General features: G+C 44.5%; 1 protein-coding gene across 1 annotated transcript in view; it reads right to left on the minus strand.

Moving 5' to 3' along the window:
* LOC139556057 (glutamate receptor ionotropic, kainate 2-like) overlaps window positions 1-17208 on the minus strand; it is a 174588-nt gene extending 157380 nt beyond the window's left edge. Inside the window, exon 1 of the mRNA XM_071369545.1 lies at window positions 16464-17208. Coding sequence (XP_071225646.1) covers window positions 16464-16584 — 121 coding nt within the window. The 5' untranslated portion in view covers window positions 16585-17208. The remainder of the gene's footprint in view (window positions 1-16463) is intronic.
* Between the last annotated feature and the right edge of the window lie 2652 nt (window positions 17209-19860).

Here is a 19860-nt window from a genome sequence, read left to right on the forward strand (position 1 = left end):
TTTTGAATGACGGACTCAATGGAAGACTAATGGAGATAATAGCCAACCCTGCCCAGTGCCCCACTCCAATTCAATTGTGCTGTGTCACAAAGCTTGTCCCTCGCAATCGTGCAGTGTCGGAAGATTTCACATTTTCAGAAGGAAAAAAACGACAATATCTGTGACAAATGAGATCAGTGTGAATGGCAGGGGTATCTATCTCCCTCCCTCGGACTCATTCTGTTCTCTCTCTCTCTCTCTACATCGCTCTCTCCTTCTGATTCTCCCATCAAAATGGACCATTATCATACTCGGATCCATTGTAACATTACACAAAGCGACTGTAAAATTAGACATCCCCTCTTGTCGCAGAGTCGGAGCCAAAGGTCAAGCATTGATTCGGGAGGAAGCTTTTTTAATGTTCACATCTGGGCTCCTGTCGAATCAACGTCCAGCAGCAACGGAAGTGAGGAACAAGAGAGGAGATGACTGTAGTGTAGAATCCATCTTCACTGGATTGATAATGATCAGATAAGGAGAACGGTAATGGAGATGGAGAGGACTACAGTCTGTTCTGGAGATGGGGAGGACTACAGTCTGGTCTGGAGATGGAGAGGACTACAGTCTGGTCTGGAGATGGAGAGGACTACAGTCTGGTCTGGAGATGGGGAGGACTACAGTCTGGTCTGGAGATGGAGAGGACTACAGTCTGGTCTGGAGATGGGGAGGACTACAGTCTGGTCTGGAGATGGGGAGGACTACAGTCTGGTCTGGAGATGGGGAGGACTACAGTCTGGTCTGGAGATGGGGAGGACTACAGTCTGGTCTGGAGATGGGGAGGACTACAGTCTGGTCTGGAGATGGGGAGGACTACAGTCTGGTCTGGAGATGGAGAGGACTACAGTCTGGTCTGGAGATGGAGAGGACTACAGTCTGGTCTGGAGATGGAGAGGACTACAGTCTGGTCTGGAGATGGGGAGGAATACAGTCTGGTCTGGAGATGGAGAGAACTACAGTCTGGTCTGGAGATGGAGAGGACTACAGTCTGGTCTGGAGATGGGGAGGACTACAGTCTGGTCTGGAGATGGGGAGGACTACAGTCTAGTCTGGAGATGGAGAGGACTACATTCTGGTCTGGAGATGGGGAGGACTACAGTCTGGTCTGAAGATGGAGAGGACTACAGTCTGGTCTGGAGATGGAGAGAACTACAGTCTGGTCTGGAGATGGAGAGGACTACAGTCTGGTCTGGAGATGGGGAGGACTACAGTCTGGTCTGGAGATGGGGAGGACTACAGTCTGGTCTGGAGATGGGGAGGACTACAGTCTGGTCTGGAGATGGGGAGGACTACAGTCTGGTCTGGAGATGGAGAGAACTACAGTCTGGTCTGGAGATGGAGAGGACTACAGTCTGGTCTGGAGATGGGGAGGACTACAGTCTGGTCTGGAGATGGGGAGGACTACAGTCTGGTCTGGAGATGGAGAGGACTACAGTCTGGTCTGGAGATGGGGAGGACTACAGTCTGGTCTGGAGATGGAGAGGACTACAGTCTGGTCTGGAGATGGGGAGGACTACAGTCTGGTCTGGAGATGGAGAGGACTACAGTCTGGTCTGGAGATGGGGAGGACTACAGTCTGGTCTGGAGATGGGGAGGACTACAGTCTGGTCTGGAGATGGGGAGGACTACAGTCTGGTCTGGAGATGGAGAGGACTACAGTCTGGTCTGGAGATGGGGAGGACTACAGTCTGGTCTGGAGATGGGGAGGACTACAGTCTGGTCTGGAGATGGAGAGGACTACAGTCTGGTCTGGAGATGGAGAGGACTACAGTCTGGTCTGGAGATGGGGAGGACTACAGTCTGGTCTGGAGATGGGGAGGACTACAGTCTGGTCTGGAGATGGGGAGGACTACAGTCTGGTCTGGAGATGGGGAGGACTACAGTCTGGTCTGGAGATGGGGAGGACTACAGTCTGGTCTGGAGATGGGGAGGACTACAGTCTGGTCTGGAGATGGGGAGGACTACAGTCTGGTCTGGAGATGGGGAGGACTACAGTCTGGTTTGGAGATGGGGAGGACTACAGTCTGGTCTGGAGATGGGGAGGACTACAGTCTGTTCTTACAGTTCCAATGGAGGTTTTTAATGGAGTTTAGTGATGCAGTCTAAAACAGTTATTTTCACTGTAAGTTGCTCTGGATAAGAGCATCTTCTAAATGACTAACATGTACCAGTGTCTTTACAGTAGGACAATAGGAGATTTGTGTGGTGATTATTTGAGTAACATACAGTATGTTCCTCTCAAATTAAGGTTCAGTCCAACGTCTGCAAGAACAAAGAAAATATCTAATTTGTGAATGAGAGTACAAAGAGAAAGAAGGACAGAAAGACAGACAGAGAAAGAAATACAGACAGACAGATAGACAGACAGACAGAAAGAGACAAAATGAGAGACAGAGAAGGAGGATTAGAGACAGAGACCATTACAACACTGTATGTAGACATAATATGACATTATTTTGTAACTTCTGTGAGTGTAATATTTACTGTTCATTTTTGTTGTTAATTTCACTTTTGTTTATTATCTACTTCACTTGCCTTGGCAATGTTAACATATGTTTCCCATGCCAATAAAGCCGTTATTTTGAATTGAATTGAGAGAGAGAGAATGAGAGAAAGAAAGAAAATGAAAAAGAGAGAGAATGAAACAACCTTTCTCTAAATCCCCAGGGTTATTGATTAAATGATGGTCCCTCTCCCTGGTTGTCACAGTCCGTTTCCACACAGAGTATTAGACGTGTTTACAAAACAACAAGACGATGATGGCACAGTCTGCTAGCCCGAGGGATGGAGCTGGGTAGATGGCATGAATGTCACGCCTGTACAGAAGCAACTAGACACCACTGACCAGAGGGAGAGAGGGAGACATAGGGAGAGAGAGGGGAGGTGGGGTGGAGAGTGTGAAGAGTGAGGGAGAGAGAGAGAATGATAGTGAGAGCGAGAGATGGGGGATGGAGAGTGAGAGAGAGTGAAATAAAGAGGGAGAGAAAGATCAAGAAAGAGAGAAATATGGAGAGAAAGAAAGAAAGAAAGAAAGAAAAAGACAGAGCGAAAGAAAGAAAGAGAGGTGTCGACAGAAAGAAAACTAAGAAGAGAGAGAATACATGGGAAGAGGGGTCAGTGGAGGCAGACAAAAGGCAGTCAATTAAAGAAGAGAATGGATGGCCTATTAGACCTGAGATGACACCTGCATCACCCTCTATCGCTCTCTCCTTCTCTCTCTCTCTCCCTCCCTTCATTCCAGCGGAAGAAAATGTCTGCTTTTGGCCCTGGTTCATCTGTCTCACATCAGAACACTGTTGTACACAACAACTAACTAACTGTAAAAATCAATACTGTCACTGTGTGTGTGTGTGTGTGTGCGCATGTGCATGGGTGCGTTTGTGTGTGCATCTGTGTGTGTGTGTGTCTATCAAATCAACAAGTGTCGATACTGTAAGCAATTCACACAGGAGGAACCAAAGACATCTTAAATAAGGTTTGTGAGGCCAGACTGGTATATGGGGACACTACAAGCCGAACTGGAGTCAGCAATAATATAGCAATCACAGGGAATCATAGGGAATCAGTCCTAACGTCAGTTTGTGTCCCATTTAGCGACTCGCCGTGCAGAAAGACATTTGTTTGTCGATACATTTTGTGAAGTCCAACGGTGCAGAATGATGGTGATGGGTGCCTCTCAATTACTCAGCAACTGTGGGCTGTGGACTACGTAGGCCTTCCTCTATTATGGTCTGTAGCTATGGGGAATGTTATGGGGAAATGTTACCTGGAGGTGGACTGCAGGTTGCCTTGGCAGGGACACACACACATCCCCTCCGACACACACACACACACACACGGGAGAACCTGTCACTTTAACTTGATGGTCAACCATCCAGCGGAGCAGTAACAGAGGCTCACATGGGACAGAGTGGCCCATTTAACCAGTCAGTCAGCCAGGAGACGCTCTGTTACATTAACCAAATATCATAGAGACTACTTACTTACTTAATACTTGAGTGGCTATGTAGTCTCTGTTGTGTTTTTTAAATTGTCACACACCAGATAGGTGCATTGAAATGTGTTGTTTTACAGGGTCAGCAATAGTACTATGGCACCCCTGGAGGAAATTAGGGTTAAGTCACCTTTGGTATTCGAACCATCCACCTTTCAGTTTGTGGCCCAATACTCTTGTCCGCTAGGCTACCTGCCACCCTAAATGACACAGCCACCCTAAATGACACAGCCACCCTAAATGACACAGCCACCCTAAATGTCACAGCATAGAGATATATAATACTAGAGTGGAAGGATGATTTGTTACATTAGCCAAACAATATCCACCATAGAAATATGCAATACTAGACTGGTTATGTCATAACCCTACATAACTCTGAAAGGTACTGATGGTGTTTGTTTTTTGGTGGTTACCCAGTTCCATCCCTAGTGTCCTCCTTCTCCCTTCCTCTCTCAGAATTAGGCCCAATGACACAAAGACTCAAATACTCATGAATTTAGCATAGCTTCTTAGGACACTGAACAATAGCATTCCTAGCTGATTTTGAAGGGAGACTCCCTAATACAGCATATCTTCCTAGTGAATCCTAGTGTATGTGCATGTTTGTGTGTGTGTGTGTGTGAGTGTGAGAGAAAGAGAGAGAGTGTGAGTGTGAGTGTGAGTGTGAGTGTGAGTGTGAGTGTGAGTGTGTGTGTGTGTGTGTGTATGCACTTCCAATACTATCTTTGAAGTAGGTATACAGTAGGTCTAAGTGCAGAAACATATCCATTGTTCATGTCATGACTAAATGCCAAGAGAGGAATCCCTTTTTTTGCACTTTTCTCTCTATGCTTATTCTGACCTTGAACTTAAGCAGGAGAATAGCATACTATTCACCCTCTATTCCTTTGTGGTTTCATTTTTTAATCAGTCCGGGTAAGCAGAAAGGTCGGGTGATGACTTCAAAACCGGTCACTAGGGGCAACGGTGAGAGCTGTTACCATCAAGTAGGCTTGGATTTTGTTAGGGCATTGTGGATGTCGATGTGGATGGTGGATGGGCGTAGGCTGCAAGCTCTGCCTCTGAGGGTTGCGGTGTTCAATCCCAGTGCTGGGATTGATGCTGCAATATGTTACTGCTGCAATATGTTACTTTTTGGGCGACCCAACCAAATTCACATAGAAATGGGCAATTTCTGCATAGTACAACTTCAACCATTCAAAATGAATGCCTAAACTACACCGTGGAGTTGTTTTTGATTTAACCCTATCCTAACCTTAACCATTCAGAATGAATGCCTTAACCTTCTAAAGTTGAAGTTTATGGACAAACGGAGACTGTGAGAACTTGTCACACACACACACACACACACACACACACACACACACACACACACACACACACACACACACACACACACACACACACACACACACACACACACACACACACACACACACACACACACACACACACACACACACACACACTTTCCACACACACACACACACACACACACTGTACAGCACGATGTGAGCTCTGACAAGTACTATACACCACTGTGTATATGATGTGATTCTGTCAAACAAACACTTGCAGGAGAGTACATCGATCTGTGTACTTAGATTACACTATCAAGAAGTCAATGTGTTAACCTGATCTATAATGTATGAGCAGATCTAGCGGGGTTGAATATACTCTGTCTGATTTGCTATCTCTATGGCGATGGTGTTAAAACAGGCCGGCTTAAAAACAGGGCAGAGCAGAGGTAAACAGTGAGAGGTCCCTAACTCACATGACTGTTTTCATGTTATTATGAATTCCCATAATTATTCATAGTCTGTCTGACACACATGTACTCTTACACACACACACACATAGGTTTCATGATGGTTGTGTGTAAATAATGTTTCGGTTTCTGAAGATATCTCAATTAAAGAGCATAAAAAATCAAAACAAAACGCTTCTCTCTCGTGCCCTAGAGGATGATGAGGAGGAGGGTGGAGAGAGAGATATTGAGCAACATGTTCCCTTGCGTTCCCTTCACCATTCCTGACCTTCAGTGCACTCTGAGCCACACAGAGCCACACCGGCAGCTTTACGGGTCCTCTCCAGGGACGCATGACTTCTGACCCAGCAAACCACAGGGAGCCCACTGAGTGACAGTGACAAAGAGAGATGGGACATCATGTCTGCGGATGATCTAACCGCAATGGAGCAGCCATACTACACCATGAGTTGAAAAAGTCTATTTTTCTGTTGGATCATTTTCAAGGGTATCCCTAGATGACTGTCACTATCATTATTTTCTAGTTATTCTGGACGGGAAAAAACTGACTAAAACAGTGATGGACTACATAGATTCCAATAATAGGAACTACCTGGACTCCGATGCACATTTAAGTGCATCAGAGTCCCTATCTCCAGACCAGACTGTAGTCCTCCCCTTAGTTGTTTAGTGAAACCGGTTTGCAACTGTGTGCCCTTCCTGTACATTTCTGTGACCTAACAACTAACCAGAAGTTACTTCCTCTTAATCCTTTAGCAATGCAACTCTACCTAATTGACATTCAAACAAACAAAACCCTGAGCACTAAAAGATGCCCTTGTATGTTTCTAATTTCACAGCTCACAGATATTTCCCATTTCAAAATGGCAGTATAGGGAGAGTGCCGACTTGAATTACTTTTCGTAGAAAAGGCCCCACTTTTTTTATTTGATGCATGACCACACACACACACACACACACACACACACACACACACACACACACACTCACACACACAAGGGCTCCTTCAAAGACAAAGGCCCATAAAATACGTTGCGAGAAATCTTGTTCTCTTAGCTTCAAACCCCTGACGTGTGGAGCCGCATTTTAATGCAATGTAGATCCCCCTCTTTGTTCTTGAAAGCCTCGGCCGGGGTATTTTTAAACCGTGGAAATGATTTGCGAGAGGAGTGAGGAGATAGTTTCACATTTCTATAAGCGAGTGAGCTGCGAGTGCGGGTGCGCACAGAGTGCGGAGTGACATGAATATTTTAAGCAGCTTTGTGCTTATTTAAATGTATTTTGCTGTGAAGGTGCTGGCAGTGTGCCGCGACACGGGGTAATATCCATAATTCCTGCAATCCCAAACTAAACTCCAACGAGCAGCTGATAATTCAGACTGGCGGCGCAAAAGCAAATAAAGTCAATTAACTATCAAATCCCTAAATTCCCCCCCTGTAATTTCCCAAAGTGAAAATGGACAGAGGGAAAAGAAAATGTATTAAATATTCTCAAAACAATAAAATGGATAACTCAACTCTCTACAGAAAATTACTTTCCCCTCCTAAAATACCAGCAAAGGGCTCAAATCAAATTAAACTGAAATGAAAACTAAATGAAACTAAAATTAAACTCTGTGCTGTGTGAGTCAAAAAAGACAATATCATATGTTAGACCTAGCTTAAATGAAAAGAAAGCAAAGAAAATGTAAGGAAATGTAACAGTCAAAATTAGTTTGGCGGCTTCTTATCAACAAAGCAAAGCCTTGAAAACTACACAAGGTTTCACAGAGTAAACATTGCTTCCAGCCATTGTCAAGCTCCTGGGGATGTGCTTTGGGTACGGAAGTGAGATGATGGTACAGATAATAGTAAAATAGCATCACTCTCCAGCTCGACAGAAGCCTATCCACTTTCCCTGATAATAGAGATGACTGCACTCGCTCAATGTCATTGCGATCACGTTTTTCCATAGATGCTCTATGTTGAGAGATGAGATGGATATAAAACTCTGATCAAGACTTTAGAGAAGGTGTCAAATGGTTAACGGAATGTAATTGTGAGTCATGCGTCGATAGCATGACCAAACTCTTATTATGGTAATGACTAACATAGATGTGTGTGTGTGGGTGGGTGTGTGTGTTCTAAACCAATTGTACCAATATGACTAACGGCATGGAAAAGCAATTCCCATAACATCTCATGCCATGAAAAATGATATTTCCCCCTGATTTCCCCCACTGATTTTCCCCCTTTCTGATTTTCCACTCTTGCATGCAGAACTGCTTTAACTCAGCGAAATGTGTGGGTTTTCAAGCATGAGCTGCTTATTTCAAGTCCTGACACAACATTTCAATTGGGATTAGGCCTGGACTTTAACTAGGCCATTCCAAAATTCCATAATTGACAGACAAAATGGAACCCATCTTCCAAAACGTTGACACAAGTTTGCCAAAAAGTACCTGGAAGCATCTGGATGATCATCAAAGCCTCTTGGAAGAATGTTCTGTGGACAGATGTATAACTCCTTGGACGACATGGGTCCCATTATGCCTGGCAAAAACCAAACACTGCATTCCACAGTAAGAACCTCATACCAACGGTCAAGCATGGTGGTGGTAGTGTGATGGTTTGGGGATGCTTTGCTGCCTCAGGACCTGGACGACTTGTCGTATTAGAAGGAACCATGAATTCTGTTCTGTTTCAGAGAATTCTACAGGAGAATGTCAGGCCATCCATCTGTGAGCTAAAGCTGAAGCGCAGCTGGGTCATGCAGCAAGACAATGATCCAAAACACACAATCAAGTCTACATGAAAATGGCTAAAAAGCAACACATGTTAAGTTTTGGACAGACCTAATCCCAATTGAGATGTTGTGGCAGGACTTGCTGAGTTAAAACCCACAAATGTTGCTGAGTTAAAACAGTTGTGTATGGAAGAGTGGGCCAGAATTCCTCCACAGCGACGTGAGACGGATCAACAATTACCGGAAGCGTTTGGTTGTAGTCATTGCAATTATAGGTGGCACAACCAGTTATTGAACGTAAGGGGGCAATTACTTTTTCACACAGGGGCATTGGGTGTTGCATATTTTTGTTTAAGAAATAAATGAAACAAGTATGTAATCGTTGTGTTATTTATTCACTCAAGTTCCCTTTATCTAATATTAAGTTTTGGTTGAAGATCTGATAACATTCAGTACCAAAAATATGCAAAAGTAGAGAAAATTAGAAAGGGGGCATATACTTTTTCTACTGTGGCTAGTGAAGTAGCTGTAAACGTAGAGCTAGTTGATGCTCACTTTATCTTCAGAACCAATGGAACAACATAATCTACTTGTCATTCAAGCAAACAACCTTAATGAAGGAGCTAAATTGCCACTACTTAAATATGGCCATTTAGCTGCTGGATTTAGCATACATTTGTATCCAAAGCAACAAACAAAACTGTCAAACGTTGATATATACAGTATATATATATATATTCTGTTTAAGTGGCACACGTGGGATTCATAAAGCATGCTTTAATCCACAGCAACATGCAGAACTATCAGCATGACAGTGACATATACAGTACCAGTCAAAAGTTTGGACACATCTACTCATTCAATGGTTTTTCATCATTTTTTCTATTTTCTACATTGTAGAATAATAGTTAAGACATCAAAACAGTGAAATAACACATATGATATCATGTAGTAAACAAAAAAGTTTTAAACAAATCAAAATATATTTTATACTTCAGCTTTACACACTCTTGACATTCTCTCAACCAGCTTCATGAGGAAGTCACCTGGAATGCATTTCAATGAACAGGTGTGCCTTGTTAAAAGTTCATTCGTGGAAATGCTTTCCTTCTTAATGCGTTTGAGCCAATCAGTTGTGTTGTGACAAGGTAGGGGTGGAATGCAGAAGATAGACCTATTTGGTAAAAGTCCAAGTCCATATTATGGCAAGAACAGCTCAAATAAGCAAAGAGAAATGACAATACATCTTTACTTTAAGACACGAAGTCCAGTCAATACAGATTATTTCAAGAACTTTGAAAGTTTCTTCAAGTGCAGTTGCAAAAACCATCAAGCGCTATGATGAAACTAGCTCTCATGAGGACCCGCCACAGGAAAGGAAGACCTAGAGTTACCTCTGCTGCAGAGGATAAGTTCATTAGAGTTAACTGCACCTCAGATTACATTCCGAATAAATGTTTCACAGAGTTCAAGTAACAGACTCATCTCAGCATAAACTGTTCAGAGCAGACTGCGTGAATCAGGACTTCATGGTCAAATTGCTGCAAAGAAACCACTACTAAAGGACACCAATAATAAGAAGAGACATGCTTGGGCCAAGAAACACGAGCAATGGACAGTAGACCGGTGGAAATCTGTCCTTTGATCTGATAAATCCAAATAATAGATTTTTGGTTCCAACTGCCGTGTTTTTGTGAGACGCAGAGTAGGTGAACGGATGATCTCTGCATGTGTTGTTCCTACCGTGAAGCATGGAGGAGGAGGTGTGATGGTGTGGGGCTGCTTTGCTGGTGACACTGTCAGTGATTTATTTAGAATTCAAGGCACACTTAACCAGCATGGCTACCACAGCATTCTGCAGCGATACGCCAACCCATCTGGTTTGCGCTTAGAGGGACTATCATTTGTTTGTTTTTCAACAGGACAATGACCCGAAACAGACCTCCAGGCTGTGTAGGTGCTATTTGACCAAGAAGGAGAGTGATGGAGTGCTGCATCAGTTAACCTGGCCTCCACAATCCCCCAACCTCAACCCAATTGAGATGGTTTGGGATGAGTTGGACCGCAGAAAGAAGGAAAAGCAGCCAACAAGTGCTCAGCATATGTGGGAACTCCTTTAAGACTGTTGGAAAAGCATTTCAGGTGAAGCTGGTTGAGAGAATGCCAAGCGTGTGCAAAGCTATAATGAAGGTAAAGGGTGGCTACTTTGAAGAATCAAATATATTTAGATTTGTTTAACACTTTTTTGGTTACTACATGTGTGTTATTTCATTGTTTTGATATCTTCACTATTATTCTACAATGTAGAAAATAGTAAAAATAAAGAAAAACCCTTGAATGAGTAGGTGTGTCCAAACTTTTGACTGGTACTGTATATGTACATGTGATGTGACCCATGCAGGAATCAAACCCACACCATTGTGTTTCCAGACCCATCCGCCTAACCCACTAAGCCATTGCAACCACAACTTGGTGACAGTGACACTACATGGCAACTTCTCAGTCCTCTCAGCCCTTATCCACCCGATAGTCCAGTTCTAAATGCAGATGTCCTCGGAGCTGTGTGGGCAACTATGTAACAACAGCTGAGGGCCAGATCAGCTAGCTAGGACTTACTGCACTTGTCACTCCACTTGGCAAAGGCAGTGGTAATACACAGAGTTGAATTTGTCTCTGTGTTCTTCAGTGAAAAGGCCTTGACCTCGACAGTCAGAGCGCTGGTGTTACAAGGATCTGGTCAGTGCCTGTGAGGATGGACGGCGTGGGGCAGGGGGGGCTGCGTGTGTGTGTGTGTGTGTGTGTGTGTGTGTGTGTGTGTGTGTGTGTGTGTGTGTGTGTGTGTGTGTGTGTGTGTGTGTGTGTGTGTGTGTGTGTGTGTGTGTGTGTGTGTGTGTGTGTGTGTGTGTGTGTGTGTGTGTGTGTGTGTGTGTGCATCCGTGCGTGTGTGCGTGCACAAGTTTGAATAGGGGGCAGTAGCAGGACACAGCACCCCAGGGGAAATGACCTCTCTGTACCCATAGTGCACCAGGATGATAGCCAGACAGGAAGTGCTGCATAAACACATGAAATAGAGTAGGAGCCAAATAATGTGAGTACAAAAGCTGTAGAACATCGGCACATCCAGGTACTTTCCGCAGATTCTGGAGTTGTAGACAAACTCCTGGAAAACAGGAAGGAAAACGCTGCACACTGCTGCTCATGCTCCCAGGTGATATTTATCTACAACAACGTTTCAACCCTTAGCTCTTCATCAGGCATCCATATCCCAGGTGGGGGTGGAAGGTCCTGTATATAGGGGCAGTACTCAGTGACGCTGGGCAAATTGCGTGCTGCCTCATGGGTCTTCCGGTCGAACCCGGGTCTGTAGTGACGCCTCTACAACTGCGATGCAGAGCATTAGAGAACTGAGCCACTCGGAAGGCCCCATATTGCACTGTAACAGAGCAGAGCCATTCATATTGCACTGTAACACAGCAGAGCCATTCATATTGCACTGTAACACAGTAAGTCGGTTAGGACATCTACTTTGTGCATGACACAAGTAATTTTTCGAACAATTGTTTACAGACAGATTATTTCACTTATAATTCACTATCACATTTCCAGTGGGTCAGAAGTTTACATACACTAAGTTGACTGTGCCTTTAAACAGCTTGTAAAATTCCAGAAAATGATGTCATGGCTTAAGAAGCTTATGATAGGCTAATTTACATAATTTGAGTCAATTGGAGGTGTACCTAAGGATATATTTGAAGGCCTACCTTCAAACTCAGTGCCTCTTTGCTTGACATCATGGGAAATTCAAAAGAAATCAGCCAAGACCTCAGCAAAAAATTGTAGACCTCCACAAGTCTGGTTTATCCTTGGGAGCAATTTCCAAACGTCTGAAGGTACCACATTCATCTGTACAAACAATATTACGCAAGTACAAACACCATGGGACCACGCAGCCGTCATATCGCTAAGGAAGGAGACGCGTTCTGTCTCCTAGAGATGAACGTACTTTGGTGCGAAAAGTGCAAATCATTCCCAGAACAACAGCAAAGGACCATGTGAAGATGCTGGAGGAAACAGGTAAAAAAAGGATCTATATCCACAGTAAAACGAGTCCTATATCGACATAACCTGAAAGGCTGCTCAGCAAGGAATAGGGCACTGCTCCAAAACCACCATAAAAAAACTGACTACGGTTTGCAACAGCACATGGGGACAAAGATCTACTTTTTGGAGAAATGTCCTCTGGTCTGATGAAACAAAAACAGAACTGTTTGGCCATAATGACCATCGTTATGTTTGGAGGAGAAAGGGGGAGGCTTGCAAGCCGAAGAAGCACCATCCCAACCGTGAAACACAGGGGTGGCAGCATCATGTTGTGGGGTGCTTTGCTGCAGGAGGGCCTGGTGCACTTCACAAAATAGATGGCATCATGAGGAAAGAAAAATGATGTTGATATATTGAAGCAACATCTCAAGACATCAGTCAGGAAGTTAAAGCTTGGTCGCAAATGGGTCTTCCAAATGGACAATGACCCCAAGCATACTTCCAAAATTGTGGCAAAATTGCTTAAGGACAACAAAGTCAAGGTATTGGAGTGGCCATCACAAAGCCCTGATGTCAATCACATAGAAAATTTGTGAGCAGAACTGAAGAAGCATGTGTGAGCAAGGAGGCCTACAAACCTGACTCAGTTACACCAGATCTGTCAGGAGGAATGGACCAAAATTCACCCAACTTATTGCGGGAAGCTTGTGGAAGGCTACCTGAACCGTTTGACCCAAGTTAAACAATTTAAAGGCAATGCTACCAAATACTAATTGAGTGAATCTAAACTTCTGACCCACTGGGAATGTGATGAAAGAAATAAAAGCTGAAATAAATCATTCTCTCTACTATTATTCTGACATTTCACATTCTTAAAATAAAGTGGTGAACTAACTGACCTAAGACAGGGAATTTTTACTAGGTTTAAATGTCAGGTATTGTGAAAAAATGTGTTTAAATGTAAGTATTCAGACCCTTTGCTATGAGACCTGAAATTGAGCTCAGGTCCATCCTGTTTCCATTGATCATCCTTGAGATGTTTCTACAACTTGATTGGAGTCCACCTGTGGTAAATTCAATTGATTGGACATGATTAAGAAAGGCACACACCTGTCTATATAAGGGCCCATTGTTGACAGTTGTAACGGTTTTGACTTGAGGTTATTGTTTGTAGAGGTGCCAGGTAGGTTGTGCCTACCAGAGAAAATATTGCTTTCTCCTTTTGGTTTGTGAGGGAATGAGTCCCTTCTGGTCCGTCAAGTCTACACCAATACAAAGAACTCAGCCGTGAAGTGGTAGGTTACACAGCTCACAGACCGGGACCGCCGAGTCTTGAAGCGTGTAGTGCGTACAATTCGTCTGTCCTCGGTTGCAACACTCACTACCGAGTTCCAAACTGCCTCTGGAAGCAACGTCAGCACAAGAACTGTTTGTTGGGAGCTTCATGAAATGGGTCTCCATGGCCGAACACAAGTTTAAGTTTACCAAGCGCAATGCCAAGTGTCGGCTGGAGTGGTGTAAAGCTCGCCGCCATTGGACTCTGGAGCAGTGGAAACGTGTTCTCTGGAGTGATGAATCACGCTGAACCATCTGGCAGTCCGACAGACAAACCTAGGTTTGGCAGATTCCAGGTAAATGCATTGTATCAACTGTAAAATTTGGTGGAGGAGGAGAAATGCACTGGAGCTGTTTTCATGGTTTGGGATAGGCCCCTTAGTTACAGTGAAGGGAAATCTTAATGCTACAGCATTACATCCTTGACGATTCGGTGGCAACAGTTTGGGGAAGGCCCTTTCCTCTTTTAGCATGACAATGCCCCCATTGCCAAAGTAAGGTCCATACAGAAATGGTTTTTCAAGATCGGTGCGGAAGAACTGACCTGCACAGACCTCAACCCCATCGAACTCCTTTGGGATGAATTGGAATGCAGACTGCGAGCCAGGCCTAATCACCCAACATCAGTGCCGGACCTCACTAATGCTCTTGTGGCTGAATGAAAGCAAGTCCCCACAGCAATGTTCCAACATCTAGTGGAAAGCCTTCCCAGAAGAGTGGACGCTTTTATAGCAACAAAGGGGGGACCAACTCCATACTAATGCCCATTATTTTTTTATGAGATGTTTAACGAGCAGATGTCCACATACTTTTGGACATGTAGTGTATTTTATGGAAATAGTCTAAAGGGAAATGAGAAACGGTTTGACATGATTAGCTATTTGGTTGTTGCCTTAAAATGATGAACAAGCAGTTGAAATAGCAACAGGGCCCGCGCGCGGTTGAAGCGAGTCGCTGTCCATGGTGCTGTACTGAGCGTTCCCACTTGTAGCTCGCTGTATCTAGCAATTCAAGCGGCACAATATGCATCTTGGCATAGCGACAATGACGCGTCGGTCTGACGCTGCAGGGCCGAAATCCCAGCGAGCACGCTGCTTAGCCCTGAGCAAGAGATCTCAGGAGATGGGCATGGATCCCATGCGTCGTATCTCTCTCCTTGCGATTGATGCAATAACCTGCGTGCGCTGCCCGCAGCCACAGCATCCCTGTCAGATAGCGTGCAAGAAGGGAAATCGGTAAGCGCGCGAGGACATGCAGGAGAAGGCTGTAGCAGGCAGGCGCGAGTAGCAGTAACACAACCACATCCCTTTGCCATATTGGCGGCTCGTGCGGACGCGGGCTGACTTTTAAACAGAAGCCTCCGGGGACATTATGTTTGTCAGAGTGTGTTGTCAACATTAGATGACATCCGCTTTGAGGAACGGCCCGTCGTCATCACTCGAAGACGGTCTCGCGACTATTCAAACAATGACTGACAAGACATTGCCTATTTAGGCTTCTGCTATACCTTACTAAAATATACTAGGCAACCTTCTCAATCAGTAACTGGTTATTTGAATGGGTCAAAAGCTACCGCCCCTTGCAGCCCTATTGATTGGCCTTGTAAGTGATTGATTGAACCCCGACTCTCTTACATTTACTGAGGAAGACATGTTGGGGTGTCAGCCGTTTAAAAGGTCATAGAGGTACCGAAGTCCCCTGTGTGTTCTAGGCCTATACTGCTAGTTGGGAGATAGTGTCTGTGTAGGAGTACAGATTACTAGACTCCCTTAATGAAACCACGAATGCTCATTATTGCTTTGCTGGGAATTTTAAAACGAGCTCATGTCATAGGCCTACACATCCTACAAAATAGCCGTTACTGAAAGTAAAGCAACAATTATTTTTAAGGGACCCCCAGAGGAACAATGAATCGGGAGCTTTTTGGTAGCCTAGTTGCTGTGTTCATTTATCCTATAGTTTAATTGATGTGACCAATAGAAGGAGTAGGCTACCTCTCTCTAAATTAAACCGTTCGTTGTCGAGAGACTGACACCATATCCAACAAGAGTTCTGGTCATATATATCGGCTAACGTGTGTTTTGTTTGTAGCACTACGCCTCAAGCTGTTGCATATAGATGTGGACTATTTGGATGAAATAGGTTCACATATGACACAGCAAACTAAGGGAACCCAACCATTCACCTTATATTATTCCACCAACACTCACGCTCGCCGGTTCTCAGTGAAATTGGCCCTAATACACGCCATCCAGTGAATATGTTGTTTGTTTGACCACGAGGGTCGTGCAATAGGCAATTCCAATATTCTGGGTAAAAGTCTGTGATTTAAATGTCAATTCGAATATGTCATGTGTCTCATTTTGCTTAGAATGAATATTTGGGATCCGAATCACCATGTTTGTGAAGAAAGGGGCAACAGTGTGCCACTGCCAAAGGGTCAACTCAACGTAGCCATGAAGCACAAACAGGGCCATTCTCTGAACCATTAAAGGCTACAACAATGAGAGGTGAACGGATCATTTCTCCTTTCTTCTCCACTACAAACAACAAGTATCTTACCATATCTTAAAACGTGCGGCATCCCGCGAGAGTATCCCAGAAACAGCATCAGAAGCGGGAGCAGCAGTCTGAGGTTGAACCTGAAAACGAGACTAGTTATCAGCGGGGAGGTAATCTTCATGTTGTTTGTAAAATGCACAGTGGTGATCCCCCGTACGCTTTTGATTCGCCCGGAATTCGGTCTACGGTCTTTCGGCAGGGTGATGGCAGCCCACGCGCAGGATCACGGCATGGTCACTCGCGCTTCCCCTAAATCCATTAGCAGTCCCGGCATGATTCCCTACTTCACTGCGCCAAGAAACGATCCTCCGGTTCAAGAGACGGCGGGACATCCATGACGGGCGTTACAAACCGGTGGGGGCCCATACATGGGCCGGTGCCTAGCGGAGGTGAGACACGGGCAGCCGGATACCCACACGTGAAGAGCGTTGGTAGGGGAGCAGCGGAGAGCGCCAAGCAGAGCTGAATCGCAATAGCAGCCTATGAGGCACTTTATGTTGCCTACTCTCCCATTATACTGCACTGCTGCACAGCCTCTGACGTCGAGCCAAGGTTAGTGTGAGCGCGCGCGCCAGAGAAATAGCCTACAGAAGAGGGGGAATGGAAGGGTGAGAGGCAGAGAGCGAGAGAGAGAGAGAGAATGTGTCACAGGTTCCGCAGACAACAGTGTGCCATATATCCTTATCTGCATCCCAACTGAACTGCTCTTTTACAACGTTATGAGTTCCTCGGCTAATGCCATCCACCCACCCGTTTTGATTATGTAACGCTTGTGCGCGTTTTTACATCGCTCTGCGCAAGTAGCCAATCCACACAGAGCAAGACGGTTCTCTCTAGATCATAACCAGTGTCGCTATGTAATGGGACGCCAGACTATAGCGTCTCATCGTCTGTGAACTATGATTTAGGCGTAATGGTGTGACTGTGGAAGACGTTCCTGGTGGATTATACTGCTCCACAACAGCTTACCCATCATCCAAAGGATGATGTAAAAAAATGAATTGGGCCACCATTCATTCTATAGGCCGATGTATTTATTTCTTCCTTGCTATATATTGTCTTCTGTTATTGAAAGTGATGGTATTCAATAATAAACACGATGGTCTGAAAACGGTCTGAAAACACAAGCATCGATGTTTGCAGAAAAGTGCAGTTGAATAGCTTAGAAACACGTTGGTCATTTATTTCAGCACCAATCACTGCCCCTCTGCGAATTTCAGCACCATGGACAGCGACGCAGTGACCCAGGCTGCATTCTCTGTAACAAGCTTAAGGCAGTAAGTTGGTGCTCTACGGAAAACAAGCTCCTCATTAGGCTAAATCAACCAGAATGTTGTCATGTGTGTTCCCTTCACTTTTTCAGACATTTGGTTGTAGGCCTATGTAGGACAAGCCATGCGGGTACACCATGACTTGAGTAAGAGATGCTAGTCTTTGAATTGGCTTTAAATTGTACGTTTAGAACACATTCAGAGACGTGGCAATATGATGATTGTTCGCTGTTAGTGTAACTACATCCTTTCAAGGAATGAGTGGCAATTTTCTGAACATTGGGCTTTATGTCATATGAACAATGCACTCTAAGATCAAAACATAGTTTCCATCTAGGCTTCAGAATCCAATCAATAAAACTGCTTCCAATTTTGTATAACCTTATGAGACAGTCCACGAAGACTTACAGCATATTAAACTATTGTTGGCTTACTTTGCCATTGCTGACATTTGATGAAAATACAAAAAAACGAATAGGCCTTTTAACCAAATGCAGCTTACTTATCTCTTTCCTTGTACACATGTGAGAGGGAAAGACTTGAGTCAATGGTGAGAATTGAAATTGGCAGAGAGGAGCGAACCCATAACACCAGCTATCGACAGTATCCGCTCTGGAGGCACGAATATTTAACCTATGTAAATTACTTCACTTTAGACTTAAAAGCCTTCCAAGATCTGATCGCTCCGCGTGTATGCCTATCAACCGCCTCACAACCGCCACTGGAAAGCCAAAGACTCACGAACTAACTGCATAAAAAGATATGTGTCACCATGACAACCGATTAAAATCTGTGTAGATTTAGGAAAGCAATAATTGCTTAGAGTTAGTTAAAATATCACGTTTATATGTGAATACCCCAACTGCATCGGCAAGGAATGTAGGCGCAAAGGTTATAGATGTTTACAGAGCTACAAACGTTATCAGAGCCCGGGCCCCAAGTGTGAATCCGCGGTAGGTAACCTACAGCAAAAAGGCCTCGCTACGAGTGGGTAGAGTGGCGATGAGAAAGGATTTAATCTTCTGCACCGAATGCCACGGAGATATGAAATAACTCTTTGATCTTTGCCCAACTCCTCCACCATAGCCCCAACCCACTGGATGAACAGTGTCATTGTATGTGGTTTCAAGTTTGAAGAAGTGAATGACTGGTGTGTGTGCGCGCGTGCGTGTGTGTGTGTGTGTTTGTGTGAGAGAGAGAGAGAAACTGCACTGTGCGTGTGTGTGTTTCCTAGAAACAGCAGCCACAGTACAAAGAGTGTTTGGGTTAATCAGATGCAAATCTACTTACATCAACCAAGGCACTTTTCCCTAACCCTTGATCATTGGGAGAGTCAATAGGTCTCTATTCAAGCGTGCTCTGAATAGCCTATGTAAACACCAATATTGCCTGCAAAAAAATACAGAGGCACATGATCGATCGTTATCTAAGCACTTACAAACAACCAAAATAAAACCAAAACTTATATAAAATGGGTAGTAGTGTGAACGTTCATACGACACTGGGTTGGGAATTTGGTTGCGTGTCTACACAGACGCACACTCTCTGACTGCGAGGTGAGAATATCAAACACACTGAAGCACTCGCCATCCCACCATCTGTGCTATTACCATAATTATGGAGAAAAGCAGGGTTTCACTAAGCCTCACACCCAGCATGAAAGGAATGCTTATTGAGCTTAGGGGAGAAGACATCGACTGATGGAGAGAACATGTTGCTGAAACCGCTACTGGTAATTCACCACTGGTGAAACATCGCCCTCTGTCTTGTAATATAAGTACTTCAGGTAGGTGGTCATAAAGCCAGATTGGGATCTGTAGATGAATGTCTGCAACAGTGCATCTATCCAGCTAGTGTAGGATTGATGGTGCTGTTGATGTTGGGGGATAGGATGGTGGCGATGGAGCAGAGCTATATGGAGTGAGGCAGCAGAGAGTCCTTGGGTTTTCTATTTCTAATTGTTATAGGGCCAACATGAATCGTACGTTCCCAAGCTGCCAGAGCTATCGGAAATACGAGATCCCGACTTTGAAGTTTCACCTGAACGACAATTCAAGTCGTAATTACAAGCGGGAAACCCAGAGAAAAAAATGACTTACTTGAGTTGTTACGTTTCACCGCTGACC

The sequence above is a fragment of the Salvelinus alpinus genome, chromosome 27 (genome assembly GCF_045679555.1).
Source record: "Salvelinus alpinus chromosome 27, SLU_Salpinus.1, whole genome shotgun sequence".
In the NCBI taxonomy this organism is placed as follows: domain Eukaryota; kingdom Metazoa; phylum Chordata; class Actinopteri; order Salmoniformes; family Salmonidae; genus Salvelinus; species Salvelinus alpinus.